Source organism: Nylanderia fulva, unplaced genomic scaffold, assembly GCF_048542155.1.
Source record: "Nylanderia fulva isolate GAGA-0341 unplaced genomic scaffold, ASM4854215v1 Scaffold33, whole genome shotgun sequence".
In the NCBI taxonomy this organism is placed as follows: Eukaryota; Metazoa; Arthropoda; class Insecta; order Hymenoptera; family Formicidae; genus Nylanderia; species Nylanderia fulva.
In genome coordinates this window covers 422,766-437,031 of record NW_028190400.1, presented here as the reverse complement: position 1 = coordinate 437,031, position 14,266 = coordinate 422,766, and the positions used below count along the sequence as shown (strand labels likewise).

The 14,266-nt window shown below is 40.2% G+C and overlaps 2 protein-coding genes across 8 annotated transcripts in view; one reads left to right on the top strand and one right to left on the bottom strand.

The window, feature by feature from the left end:
* The window catches only part of LOC114937374 (uncharacterized), a 126,104-nt gene extending 117,451 nt beyond the window's left edge, over nucleotides 1-8,653 (bottom strand). The window contains exons 1-2 of one of the 4 annotated variants that reach the window (XM_085484952.1): nucleotides 8,417-8,653; nucleotides 4,002-7,452 (exon numbers count right to left, since the gene is read on the bottom strand). The gene's annotated coding sequence lies outside the window, so the exon portion shown is untranslated. Of the gene's footprint in view, nucleotides 1-4,001; nucleotides 7,453-7,624; nucleotides 8,136-8,416 lie in introns of those variants that run through there. The other 3 variants (XM_085484950.1, XM_085484953.1, XM_085484958.1) reach the window with 3 other exon arrangements.
* Nucleotides 7,209-12,126, top strand: Cog7 (conserved oligomeric Golgi complex subunit 7). Of its 4 annotated transcripts, none has more exons than XM_029312941.2 (11): nucleotides 7,209-8,173; nucleotides 8,287-8,525; nucleotides 9,159-9,344; nucleotides 9,438-9,569; nucleotides 9,653-9,836; nucleotides 9,920-10,113; nucleotides 10,199-10,690; nucleotides 10,788-10,908; nucleotides 10,978-11,151; nucleotides 11,238-11,696; nucleotides 11,777-12,126. In XM_029312941.2, exons 2-11 carry the CDS (start codon nucleotides 8,295-8,297, stop codon nucleotides 11,947-11,949), a joined length of 2,346 nt encoding a protein of 781 aa, XP_029168774.2. In that variant the 5' UTR covers nucleotides 7,209-8,173; nucleotides 8,287-8,294; the 3' UTR covers nucleotides 11,950-12,126. The 4 variants fall into 4 exon arrangements, with proteins under 4 accessions (XP_029168774.2, XP_029168772.2, XP_029168773.2 ...); XM_029312939.2 differs by having other exon boundaries at nucleotides 7,217-8,173; nucleotides 8,436-8,525; XM_029312940.2 differs by lacking the exon at nucleotides 8,287-8,525 and having other exon boundaries at nucleotides 7,218-8,173.
* The last annotated feature ends 2,140 nt before the right edge of the window (nucleotides 12,127-14,266 follow it).

Below are 14,266 nucleotides of genomic sequence, written 5' to 3'. Positions count from 1 at the left end.
GCTTCTCTCTCTCTCTCTTTCTCTCTCTCGTAATCCGACATCGCGAACAGTCGTAGAGAGAGAGGGAGATATATAGTCTATATTATATATATATATATATATATACATATAGAGAGAAAGAAGAGACCGATCGGTTTCAAGGAAGAGGAGGACTCGTCTCGGAGGAAGTCTGGGCGAGAGAAGAGAAGGCCCCGGCGCGGGAGAGTTTATTTTCTCAGAAACGCGCCGCTCTCGACTCGGCATAGGTCTCTCCCTCGCTATGCCTCTTCTTCTCCCGTTGCCTTCGAATAAATTCATTCGGACGTTCGCGCGAATCTTCCTCTCCTCTATCCGATGCACAAACGCGCGGGCGGCAATTAAACGGGTTAACGATATTTTACATTCGGCTGAACAATATAATGCGCGTCTCGGTCTCGTTTAATTGGACGACCGAATCGGGATCTCGTGAGAAGATCGCGGTCTGCATATTTATCTAACTGTACTCGGGTCGCGATATTCTTATTTCTCCTTTTTTTTTTTTTTTTTTTCTTCAGATCGATCTCGTTTTGCAACGCGGTCGTCTTTCTGTTATTTAGCGAGTGAGAGAGCATGCGTCACTCGAGAATTACTCATTGTCAGCGTTGAAAAGCGTAGTGGGCAGTTAAAGCTTCGAGAGCGTAAGCGGATAACGCGATGTTATTCTACGCGGTGGAGACTTCAGCAGGAATTTAATTTCAAGGTTGAGCATTTACGACGGCGAAGATTGAAAACTATGTCGGAAATGGGACGTCGTGTGTCTGACAATCGTGTGGACAAATTCGGAGCGGCTCTCGTTTCAAACCACTTTGATTACTCCAAATTTCGTCGCGGAGCATTCCTCCGAGAGACTTCCCCGATGCATTACTAATGAAACGGACATTCCCGATCGTCGATCAGAATTATGATCCAGGAATCGTCGAGCGAAATTATCAGTGGCTGATCGAGCGCGATCGACAGAGATCGGATTCTGTTTGATTGTTCGATTCGCGATTGTACGCTTTCATTTTTCTACTTTGGACCCGATGCTCTTTTTTTTTTTTTTTGCACTTTAGAATCGATTCATGGGCCCCCTTGAAACCTAAAAAAAAAATTAAGCGTTTGATCTTTGGAATAAATACACTGGAGAATTTATTTGCATATTTAATATAAATAAAATTTAAAAAATTAAAAAAAAAAACAAAAAGAAAAAATCCTGCATGACTCGATCCCTCTCGCGAGATTCTGGAAGAAGGCCAGGAAACGCGCAATTTCGTAAATGATATTCAACTTTTCGAGAACGAATGCACTTTGCCCTGGATCGATTTGTCATCGTAAATAAAGTATGATTAGAAGAAATAATTGATAAAAGTTTTACTCGAACAAAAAGCTATTATCCAAATTATTTTTAAATAATTAAATTATTATATCGAGAGTCACTTATAATTCTCAGTCACTTATATGAAATTGTATTAAATCGCTTTAATAAATTATTGTCATAAATAATCAAATCTTTTCCAAATTTTTTTTTTCAACTTCTTTTGTGTCAATTATAATATTATATTATAGCCTATAAATAAAAAAATAACTTGTAGTTGAAATATATTTCGTAAAAATGTGTTCAAAAATAAGTAGGGAGAGAATATCATTTAAAAAATAAAGAATCTGAGCGTACAAAACGCATCTTAAAGCTGCGCGAATTCGCTTGATTCTCCAAAGGTTAAGAATGCGACGAGAAATTCTGGTTTGATATATCCTTCTTTGATCTTTATAAAGGGAAAAATGTCGCGTTTCTCTCTTATCGAGATAACTGGCTTAGAAGGATGGAATGGAAGGAAAGGAGAAGAAAACGAGAAATAAAGCGTCTTGGAGAGCGACGCGGTTTCCACGGATCGCATCGTAGAAGTCGCGAATCGAAGGAGATTAAAAGAGAAATTATTCGTTTCATCTCCTGCTTCCCAAAACGTTTACCTTGCAAAGAGTATTAGATCAAGATCCAACGATTATCTTCCGAAAGTTCCGCCGAGTCGCGAGATTAAACGGGAAGGAGATTCGAGAATCGCGTGATTTTTTTTTTTTTTTTTCAAAAGAAACCGATACACCCACACACACACACACACAAATTATCAATTATAGCGAAAATCAATCTCGATGCTTATTCGACGGCGTATATTTTCGCATAATTTAAATGTGAAAAAAATTGACGAGATTCATTTCCTGATTTCAGGTCGGATCGAAAATTGCAAGGATGCGGTTACGATCGAATCGTTAGTGCAGATGCAGCTGAGAGTTATTGATGCGCCCACACACTCTCGTAAACTCACGTCGACATGATTAAAGGTACGGCACTACTTAACACAGAGCGTGTATATATTCTAAGAAGGCTTTTTCATTCCGCAAGGGAGTGCCGATAATGAAAGTGTACGTGCACAGTTGGGAGCATATATGTATATATATGATGATAATTAACGCATATAATATGTATAATATATCATACAATACAGCAACCCTAACCACAAGTACTCGCCCCTGAGTTTATATGAGTAATTGTCTGAGGGTCCATTTCTTTCTTTTTTTTTTTTTTATTTGATAAAATTAACCAAGCTGGACAGTCAAATAGCCGAAGCGATGGTATCATGTGCGCTGGGAAAACCGGAGTGAAAAAGAAATAATGTGTATATGTATGTGTATCGGCTGGACCAAATGTTAACGTATCGCAGCCGCAGAATGTGACACAGCGCAGCCTCCAAAAAATAAAAAAATAGAAGAAAAAAAATCGAGGACCGACACCAAAGGTCGAAGACCGGACTATGTGTTAGTGTGTGTGTGTGTGTGTGTGTGTGTGTGTGTGTGTGTGTGTGCGTGTGTGTGTATGCACGTGTGTATGTGTTGTAAAGGGGGAAAAATGATAACAGCGAATCAGCAGTTCATAATTATCGCAACGAAAATCACCCTGCAATCGGCAACGCTGCATGTTTCTCCGCGCACAGGAAAAGAAGAAAAAAAGAGGCCGACAAGAGATCGATTTCCTGTGCCGCAAACACATAGAGCCGAGTGTACATTAAGTCGCCAAGTCGAGTGGCGTTTCGACGATATAAAAAAAAGGAAAAAATTAAAAAAAAAAAAAAAAAAAAAAGAACAAGAAAAATAGACGGGGAGAGAACAAGAGATCGATTTCCTGTGCTGTACAGCTACCGGCGAGTTGCGTTCAGAATCTTGTTTTATATTAAATGTCGCGATAAATAGACTATGCAGTCAATTGTATCCGCGAGTATTTTCCTTTTTTTTTTTCACGAGTAAATCCCAAAGTACAATTTCGCCGAGATCACGTATTTTCGATGCCGAGAGAATATTTGTTTCGCACCGAAAATTGAACTCGTCGAGATTACACCGAGATTTCGATGCCCCGAGTCGACTTGCGATGTCCAACATCGAGAGCCACAACCACTATCGATTGAGAATGCTTTCGTTCGACATTTGCGGAAAGAAGACGTATTATCGCGCGCGTGTTAATGTGTGATTATGGCACAATCTCGAAAGATCGAGGACTTTGAGAGTTTAGATTCCGATGCTACAGATCGATTTCGCTATAACGTCAGTTTGTCTCTCGCCGATTCTTTGTTTCTCTTCGCAGAGGACAAAGAATCGGCTAGAAATTATGGTTAAAATATATGAAACCGACCTTGACGATCTGTCAAAGTTCGTTTACCCGCGAGTATCCAAGTCTGTCGCATCGAAGATTGAACTCACCAAAGTTACCTCGGCTTTTCGATCGTCGACTCTGAAGGATCCGAATCAGCGGAAAATCGGCGGCGCACAAATCGCGCTCTTTGCACACCTACTTGCAATTCTCGGATGCTGTCGCTGCTGCTCGAACGGAGTGCTGGGAGAACAGTGCTTGCGAGAGGCGAAAAACAAGTACAAGTAGTAATAGTAGTAGTAAAAGAAGAAGAAGAAGAAGAAGAAGAAATAGAGAATAATCGGCGTTACCTGCACGCTGAACTCACCAAGGATCGGGCTGCGTTGGTCCCGACCGGAAGCGTCCGGGAAGTCGCGGTTGGAAGAACGTTCAGCCAATCCCGCGCCACCTCCTTTAGCGTGCGGGGGCTTGGGATTGGCTGCTACTCAGCCTCAAGGCCGCCGCTGATGCTTCGCTCATTCTGCCCTTCTCTCAACAGGCCCCGATCGTGTTGTGCACTACATGGCAGCGCGAGGGGCTCAACGGAGAACAGCAATCGGGGTGGCGACTCCGCGATTCCGCCGCTCTGGAAAAATTGCTGGCGCTTCGATCGGATTGTCGAATGGCGCGACGACGAAGAAGCGGCGGAATTGCCGGGTCTCTCACAACCCGACGGACGGAGGAAAGTGCGTTGGCTGCCGTGTATGTGTGTGAGTGTGCATGTCGTATGTGTCTTTGTCGATCGGCCCTGCCGAGCTCGGCACGGATATCCAGCGCTGGGATGTTTAAGTATCCCGCACTAATCTTATGTAAAATGGATTAAATCAGGTAGTTTTTTCGTATGTCGTAGCTCTGCCGAACAAAAGATTCAATAGCCTCCAAAGCTAAATAATGGACTATTATTGAATTAGAGCTATAGTTAAACAACTCGCAAAGTCCGAGTTTTTCCATGTTTGACAGATTTACGATCAGTAACTATACATTTTCTTCTTCAGATTTTAAGCTACAGCATACGAGGAAGTCAGCTGATTTTATTGGGATTTTATTTTATCTAGGATTTCAATATAAAAAATTCAAAAATTCTGCACCAATCCCTATATAAAATTAAATCTTCGTATAATCTGCTGGTTTTCTCATGTTGCAGTTTATGACTTCATTGTAAAAAAAAAACATGTAACATAGCGCAGAGGCTATTAGTTACAACATATAAGATAAAAAAAAATTGATTAACCGATATTTATTTTACATAAAATTATGCGGGGTTCTTTCTGAATTCTCAATTTAATGTATATTACCATTGTTATTCATGACTTTCTACATGCATGTTCCTGCGAAAAATATTATACGATTAATAAATTTTAAATAATCAATTTGCATGATGCATATTCGGAGTAGAAAAGAGAGTAGAATAGGTATAATGAAATGAATCTGAATATTCAGAAATCTAGATAAACGGGATTTTAAGAACATCCACCGGATATACGTGCTACATGTGTGACATTCGAGGGACATTGAAGAATGTCCATTGAATATCCAAATTGTACGGCAGTCTCGTGTAATGGGATGGGAGGAGAAAGGGGGCTGCCATTCTTACTGGTGATTTTTTTTTTCCATGACTTCTCTTACTATCTATCATTCGCGTATCGATCTACGTCGACGACGCCGATACAAGTGTATCGGATAAAGATCGGGATAACAAAGCCGATCATTAATCTGCGATGCCAGATTGGAGTGTAGGTTGAAAAAAAATCTTACAATTTTGTCGCTAAATGTGCAATCAGTAAGTATATTGATGCATAATGATAGGCCAAATGGGTACCTCGATGGAAAAAGTCGCATAATTTTGCAAAAAAGGCGTTTAACGTTTAACAATGCGTAAAAAATGGGATCTCGGTATGAATGCGTCGGATGCATCTCAAAAAAATGCGTGAAGCAGCGTGTTGCGTATGACGACGCTTTCAGTAATGTGAAAAATATTTCCACGTACACAATTGAATTTTGATTTATTAACGAATTGCATGATAGAACATTTAAGAAGGAAAATAAAAAGAAACATTATTGTGGAAAAGACAAGCAAAATGAACGTCGCACCACGCAACTACGCCTTCGTTCGAACTCCGTTAATTCGAGCAAATCAGCTGTTAAATTTAGCTTATGAAATGATATACAAATATGTAGGTACCTAACGCGATATACGAGAAAACCCGGAAATCGCGTGCTTCCTTCCGACTATGAGTTTCTCATCAAGTTTCATTAGGCGTCTCTTAAACTATCTCGATCTCATGATCTTGCCAATTTGATAAAAGAACCAACTTTCACATATATACATATATATATATATACAATAAGATGTAAATTAGAGAGAAAGAACCCCGCACTAATCATATGGAAAATGTATCCCAGTAAAATCAATTGGTTTTTTCATATGTTGTAACTTATGACGTACAGAACAAAAGATATAATGGGCACAAAGCTAAATAATGGAGTTATCGAGTTATATAACCAGTTAAACATGAACAATTCGAGCTGCCGAATAGTCAAATCTCGGAAAGTATTGATTTTTTGGACAAATGTTTGAAACAAAAATAGCAGGGTTTTACAAAATCTGTTAGCTGGTGGCATTATTTTTGAATTTTGAATGATCTTGACGACGGCTCTAGCTAGAGTTGTGTTTAGAGGGAAGAACAATTCAAAAATAATGTCACCAGCTAACAGATTTTGTAAAACCCTATTTTCGTTTCAAACATTTGTCCTAAAAATCAATACTTTCCAAGATTTGACTATTCGGCAGCCCAAATTTTTCATGTTTGAGTGATTATAACTCGATAACTGTCCATTATTGAGCTTTGTGCCCATTACATCTTTTGTTCAGTAGGTCATAAACCACAACATATGAAAAAACCAATTGATTTTTCCGGGATAGATTTTCCATACGATTAGTACGGGGTTCTTCGTAAACTGTACAAAATGATCGAACTGAACTGAATGAATTTCCCACACCTGTTAGTCAAATAATGATGAATGCCTCGCTTATTAGCCGCCAAGGAAGGACGCAGCTTCGGACTTGTACATCACGTACAAGTGTATATGTAACGTACGGCAATCGGCCATGTGTGCGCACGATTCACGGACGGATGTCGACGATGGTCTCGGCCCACTTGTAAACGAAGGGGGACGAGATGACGGGGGATGAGAGATGGGTTGCCAGCCAGCCAGCCAGCCAGCCAGCCAGCCAGCCAGCCAGCCAGCGAGTCGCTGCTCTCCTCCTGGATATTCGTCCACGACGATGACAAGAGGCAGCCGTAATTCCTCTCCCTTCCTTACTTGGGCTGATTTTCGGGGAGGCGAAATTCCAACTTCCAACTGTTGCGCAAACAGCGCGGCGCAAACGCAGTCCCGAAGGCGTGGCGATCGACAAAGGGCCCGGAAACGGCCGATAACATACCCCCTTTCTTTTTTTATCCGTCTCCTTTCCTCTCACTCACTCTCCTTCCCTCGATCCCCGCGGTTCTCTCTTTTTTAATTTTATTTCTTTCTTTTCGCCGCCTCGTTACGCACCACCTACGGAGTAGGAAGCAGCCTGGCCGCGGAATAAACGAGTTAACGTGCCTCGCTCCAGTCGGGAACGCGGGACTCACGATCGTCCTGAGAAGGGAAGTGGAAGCGGAGAAGGGTGGCGACGATGGAGGTGGCGGTCGCGTTGATGGTGGTAGTGGTAGCAGCGTTGGCGGCGAACATCCAACGACGGGCCCTCTCGTCGAGCGAAACGGCACCAACGTCTGGAATCCGAGACACAATCCTTATCACAATTGCTGATAACGAGAAAAAGAGGGATGTCGCTTGCTTCATCGCGTTCACGACTCGCACAAAAGCACGCATCTCTCTCTCTCTCTCTCTCATTCTTCATACATTCTCTCTCACTCTCTCTCTCTCTCTCTCCCTCTCGCTTACTATCGAGACTGCTCGACGCATTTTCCTGACGCACCGCACGCACGACGGAAATGACGAAAACGGCCGTTCCCCAGGTTGGATACGCGCTAACCTAGAAAGCGAGGACGCGTCTCCTCCCGCTCATCGTCCTCATCCTCGTCCGTCGTGGCACACGACACGATGCACTGCGCGATCGATCCGCCGCGAGAATTTATCGCCTCTTTCCCTTTCCCAGGCCTCGGCGCACATGCACGCACGCACGCACGTTCCTGTGTTACTGTAGCCGCGGAATAACCGTGTACCGTCGTCCAGCGCGAGCGAAGCTAAACGCTTCGTGGTGCCGCGCGCCACTCGACGCGATATCGAGGCAACGACGACGACGACGACAACGACGCGAGCGACCGAACGAGAAATAAAGCCTGACCTTGACTCGGCTCGACGCGTTCCGCGACGTCCGGGCGGCGGTGAAGCGGGTGAAGTGTCAAGTCAACTGTCAACACGCGGAATATTGACTACTGACCGGGATTACCCGACTCTGTCTCTCTCTCTCTCTCTCTCTCTGCTGTCATGGTAAGCGACGACGGAGCAGGTGTTTTTTTTTTTTTATTCTTTTTTTATTTATGCGCTCTCTACCTGTTTTCGCTCACGCTATGACGTATACATTCGAGTTTGTATTATGGTAGCGATCGATATGATATTTGGCGCGGAATATGACGTGACATGTACTAAAGAGATACCGAGGTCGCCGAATATCGGGAAACGTCGCGACCAAAGGAGACCCGAGGTGACAGGCGAGCGGGTGACGTTTCTAACCTCAAAATTGACGTTTCAGGACGTCTCCGCGTTCTCCGAGGACAGCTTCGACGTGAAGGAATGGATCAATCGGACCTTCAAGTCCGCCGAGGCGCAGGAGAACAAGGACGTGAGTCGGCCGGGCCATCATCCTCCCTCGAGCCCCGTCTTCGCGACGCGCCCTTTCCAACTCCGAGTCGCGCCCGTCATCGCGACCCCCAAACTACTGGTGGCTTCCACCGCGCGCGGCCGCGCCGGTCAATGACACTGTGCGGCCGGCCTTTGACGAAACGCGATCCCTTTTCACCTTGCTTCATGAATGAAATTTTGGGCCACGGGGATTTTTCGACCTCGCCCGGGAAATTATTATCATCGAAAACGTTACCTCTGCGATATTACATTTCGCCCCGCGATCGTATATTTCTCTCTTTCTTCCGCACAATTTAAATAATTAATTTAAATAAAATTTAATTAATTAATGGAAATAAATTATCACGCGCGGATGATTTTTCTTTGCACTTTGGATGATAAAGTGTTGCCTCCACATCATATAAATTTTAATGTCACATATATATTTTGCAAATAAGAGTAATTCATATTAATGAAGTGAAATGACTAGTTATATGGTTGTGATGTGACAACTGCGGTTAAAAATACATCAATCTTATTTTGTTTGTTATATTATTCAATTATACATTAATTTTCTTATGTGTAAAGAACACATATCTTGAGAATTATTGCTACAATTGATCTTAATTTGCAGGCTTTTGTTTCCTCGCTGGTGATGAAGTTGCAATTATATGTACAACAAGTTAATGGTGCCTTAGAGGAGACTAGTCAATCAGTTCTCTCCAGCTTGCCAAGAATTTTAAGAGACACTCAACTCCTGCAGCAAGAAACATTAGCACTACGAGAGAAAATGGTTGCTGTCAAGCAAGAGATTGCCAAGGTACGTTTAATTTATTTAAGACCAAATCATCGATATCTCTTGTATTATACAAGAGTAACGAATATTGATGTATTACAAATGTTGAAAAAATAGGTTGAGAAGGACACAGCCTCTTCCATGGCAATGCTGGAGAAGATTGACAAGATAAAAACCGAATTACAAACTGCTAAACAAGGATTGCATGAGGCCGATAATTGGACAGTATTAGCAAACGATGTGGAAGAGGTAGATGAAAATTTCACAATATTCTTCATATAATATGATACATGGCTATTATATATCAAACTTAATTTTCTCTGTTGAAATAGGTATTTGAATCTGGTGATATAGAAGCTATATCCAGCAAATTGTTCAGCATGCAAAAATCTTTAGTTATGCTCGCGAATGTCGTCGATTACGAAGATAAAAAGCTGCAGTTGGAAGGCTTGAAAAATCGTCTCGAGGCAATGGCCAGTCCACGATTAGTCCAAGCCTTCACTGCTGCCAATTTAGGTAAGATCTATTAAAATCTTTTAAAACACATCTCAGTCGTTTTTCAAGACACATACATCTGATCAATATTATATTCTGTTTAGAGCAATCGAAAACTTACGTGGACATTTTTAACAAGATGGAACGTTTACCTCAGCTTCTCAAATACTATCACAATTGCTTAAAGGTCTCTTTAGGACAAGAATGGAGACGCACTATCGAGCTAGCGCAGGACGAGAACGTTACCTATTGGCTGCATACATACTATGATAAATTATTATCTTCTTGGCATGATCAGGTATACATGTTAAGCCTATTTATGATTGAAATGTTATTAATGCCGCTTTTGCAAATATTTTCTATGTCATCTGTTTATGTTAAAGGTGAAATGGTGCCACCAAGTATTTCCCAATACTTCGATAGACATTCTCATCGAAGTTTACGCTGACCTTTTGAAGAGTCTCGATCCCGGTATTCCAGAATGTATAGAGGCGGTTCTGAAACAACATTCTAACGCGGCGCAATTGTCCATATTACTCGAATTGAAACAGATGACGAGACATTTTGCTGTAAATCTAAGCGGCGCTATCGAAACGTCGCTTCGCGAAAAATTGCAAAACGAAAAGTTACTGTCGCTGGCGCAGGCCATATATGCGCCTTACGTACCTTACGTTGCAAAGTATAAGACGTTTGAAACCGCGCAGTTGGAACAGCAGCTCCAATTCTTGGATCGTTCGCACGACGACTTAAGTGACATCATTAATTCCCTTTCTCTTAGCATTTCGAGGATTATGGGTTACGCCAATGAAGCTAATAAGCGTTGTAAGCTCTTTACAGAAGGTTGTGGATATCCGGGTTTACTGCAAGCATTAAACGTATGTACATACATTAAACATTTTTGTATATATAAACGCAATTATTATAAATTGTCTTTTTTATTACGTTAATGAGATGTCGCGATATTTCTTATAGGTTTATTTTAACAAATACCTCGAGAAATATCAGCAAGGCCTAAGACAACTCGAGCGGAAGAAGGTGAAACATGAAGACTGGAGCTTATTTCAAATGTGTCTTACTTTGATGCAAACTATAGGTGATTATCACACACATCTATCATTGTCTCGTATGATATTATAAAACAGTTATTTCAATCTTGTTATAGGCGATCTCTTGCAACAAGTACAACAATTCGAAAAATCGTTCGTGATTGACATCACAGAAGCCAATAACAAATTACAAAGTACAAACGATAGTGTTTTCTGTCAGTATAAGAAACTACTGTTAACTTCAACAGGATGTGCCGATTTAGAAAATCTTGTCACATCTTTCCAAAGAGGTATAAATATTACGTAACGCGATAATATTCATAATATTATAGGATGCAACACACACTGATTCGAATAATCAAATTTTGTTTTGCAGAGGACAAGACAATTCTCGATTCGATCATAAAATCTATTCAGAAGCTCTGCGCTGATTTACATCACACGACCTACGAAGTCATCTTTGCTCCAATATTCTCTCAACTATTGTTAGTGCAAAAAGCACCGGCTTGGTCGCTGGATGCCGACAAAATGTCCAATCTAAGTTCGGATCTGCCCGATTACAGTTTCGCACCTCAAGAATACATCACGCAGGTCGGGCAATATTTAATGACGTTGCCGCAGCACTTGGAACCGTTTTTCTTGAGGGACAATCCGAGTCTGACGCAAGCCTTGAAGGCAGCCGATCCGCAATACGTTCAAGGATCGACCGAATCTGGTTTTACCGGTATACTCTTGGACATCGTCGCCCGAGGAACATGCCAAATGTTCCAGGATCAGACCTTGGGCATTTGTCAATTGAACTCTGTTGCTTGCAAACAGCTCGCAACTGACATTGGTAAATCTTTTCTTGTACTTTTAATTTTTAAGAAAATAATAAAGAACGATAAGTAACAGTTAAATTATACATGTTCTTAGATTATCTCGGTAACGTATTGGAGGAGCTTGGTCTGTCCTTATCGGAGAATCTTCAACACATGTCCTTATTGCTAAGATTAGCTCCGGAGGATTATCAGAATGGTAGCTCTGGATGCAATGTCCGAGTTGTGGCCGCAGTCAGACAAATGCGTAACATTACGTCTTCCGGCTGACATAGTTTAAATCTCCAACGGGATATAACGTGAGAATCCGTTCTCAATGTATTTCCGGTCATGTGATAATTTCATATAAAACGCTGATGCGTCATTTTTTGCAGTTGTATTATCGTGTAAAAAGTAAAATTTTTAGATCACATGTATAGTATTTTAATATAAATGATTATAAGCTTACTATGTTTTGTCTCTTTCTCTCTCTCTCTCTCTCTCTCTCTCTCTCTCTCTCTCTCTTTTATTCTCGTATACTTTTACACTTAACGTTAGATTGAATAAATTCAATTAGCTTTATGAATAGAAAGAAAAAATTCGTTTCTAAAAACATATTAGGGACAAATAAATTTTTAAATACTGTATATATAAATAACGCGTATTTTTTAAATTAGGACATGTGTGGGTATTCACCAAATATCGTATTTTCATGTCGTTTATTTTCTACGTTATGTGTCTGAATTGAAATAATTTTTAATCGATCTCACTCAGCATTTTCGATAATTTTCCGAGACTTAGACGCGCAGAGAATAACTTTGTTTTAAACGTATTCTCGATATTCTGCCTTTTCTCATACTGTCGAGATACATATTAACTATAAAACAAATTACAAAGATCGCAGCACCATAATAGAACTCGGGACACACAATTTATGCGCCGGAGGCGTAAATACTTATAAAGAACAAGAGATATATGTATATACCTATCAGATCTAGGAAACCGACCGTTTTGTTTTTGTTAATAATACCGGTAAAGATTCATAATTGAGCATTTTCTCTTACTCTTTCATACACTCGCCTTCTTATCACATATGCTCGCATATATAAAGTCCGAGACGAATACGTATTAACGTTTCTCAACGAGTCGTTAAAAGATGCAGATAAAATGCAGCAAATGCGTATAATGTATTTCAAATTCGAGCAAATATCTGGATTGCATAAAAATATCTACTTTGTGTATTGATTTGTATTATATAATGATATATTATTCTACACTTTTTTTGTCGATCGTATTTACACGATTTATTTATACTCCGCGAAGCGAGTTAAGAGCATTTGCTACATTTTTCTTTCTCGATTAATTGTTTGCAAACCTCGCGTACAACATACACATATACGCAAAATTAACAATCGTTAATCGATTAACAAATCGAGTATTTTACTCTTATCGAGTTTTTTTTAACTAATAAATTAACGACGCGTCTCTCGCATTTTCCTTTTTTTCCTAATTTACATTGATTACATAATATGTTAATTTTTCCTAAGATATGCAATGAACGTTAAAGTACAATACAATAAATTATATATTTATATATATATATACGAATCTTGTTAATACATATAATTAAGTCGAAATAGTCATCAATAGCACTTGTGCGTAAGTCTTTCATGGGCGTACGATGGAAAATAATTCGCTGTAATGAAAACATATCGATACGACAAACGTAATTATAATCCGAAATTAGAGTAAATACTTAAATAAATACTTGAGTAAGGTGTAAATACATACACACACACACAAGATGTACCTTAAATTATGAACGCAACAAAATTGAAACTAAGTATACTTGTATATATAGTTAGCGTTGTAAAATACTCACTATCAAAGTGTACGTTAGTATCTTTTTGTCCTCGAATTATCGAAGTGTGCAAAAATTGAAAACGACTTCACGAAATGTTAACAATATCCTTAACAATTTGTCACAATTTAGTAGACAAAAAATGTTGGTCCTTAAACAGGATCGCATATAGTTGCCTAGAGTTTTTAAGAAACTCGTGCGATTTCTCGAACTTCAGATTCCGTAAAGGGAAGAATAGCTAATTTAATTATATATTCACACGATACTCTGTATACGCAATAGTAATTAGACACAGTCCATCAAACGTTATTATTTGATAACGAAAAGGAGATTACGAAGGGCAAGGGGAGGAAGAGGAAGGGGTAAAAGGGAGGGTTTAGGTAATTTCGCGTGGCACTATTTCAGTATGGCCTGAGTTTCTATATTCACATTTTTCTATTGACTAGGCTCAAAGTTTGTTCGAGTTACAGTAGCGTTTGCAATATCAAAGTCATCGTTCTACATAGTTTCGCAGGATGTAGAGTTTCCCTTATTGTACGTGACGCTTGTATCATCTTGCCGGGGAATCAACCTTCCGTTGATTCTCCGTTTAGGTAACGAGAACTCTTCTACGTCATTCAGCTACACCGCGCAGGTATGGCAAGTTTCGTTACGTTATAATAAACAAAGCTTATTCTTAAAGCAGATATACTGCGTGCAATATGTATCAAGTCCTCCTTACTATTAACAGCACTACCAAACGTTAGC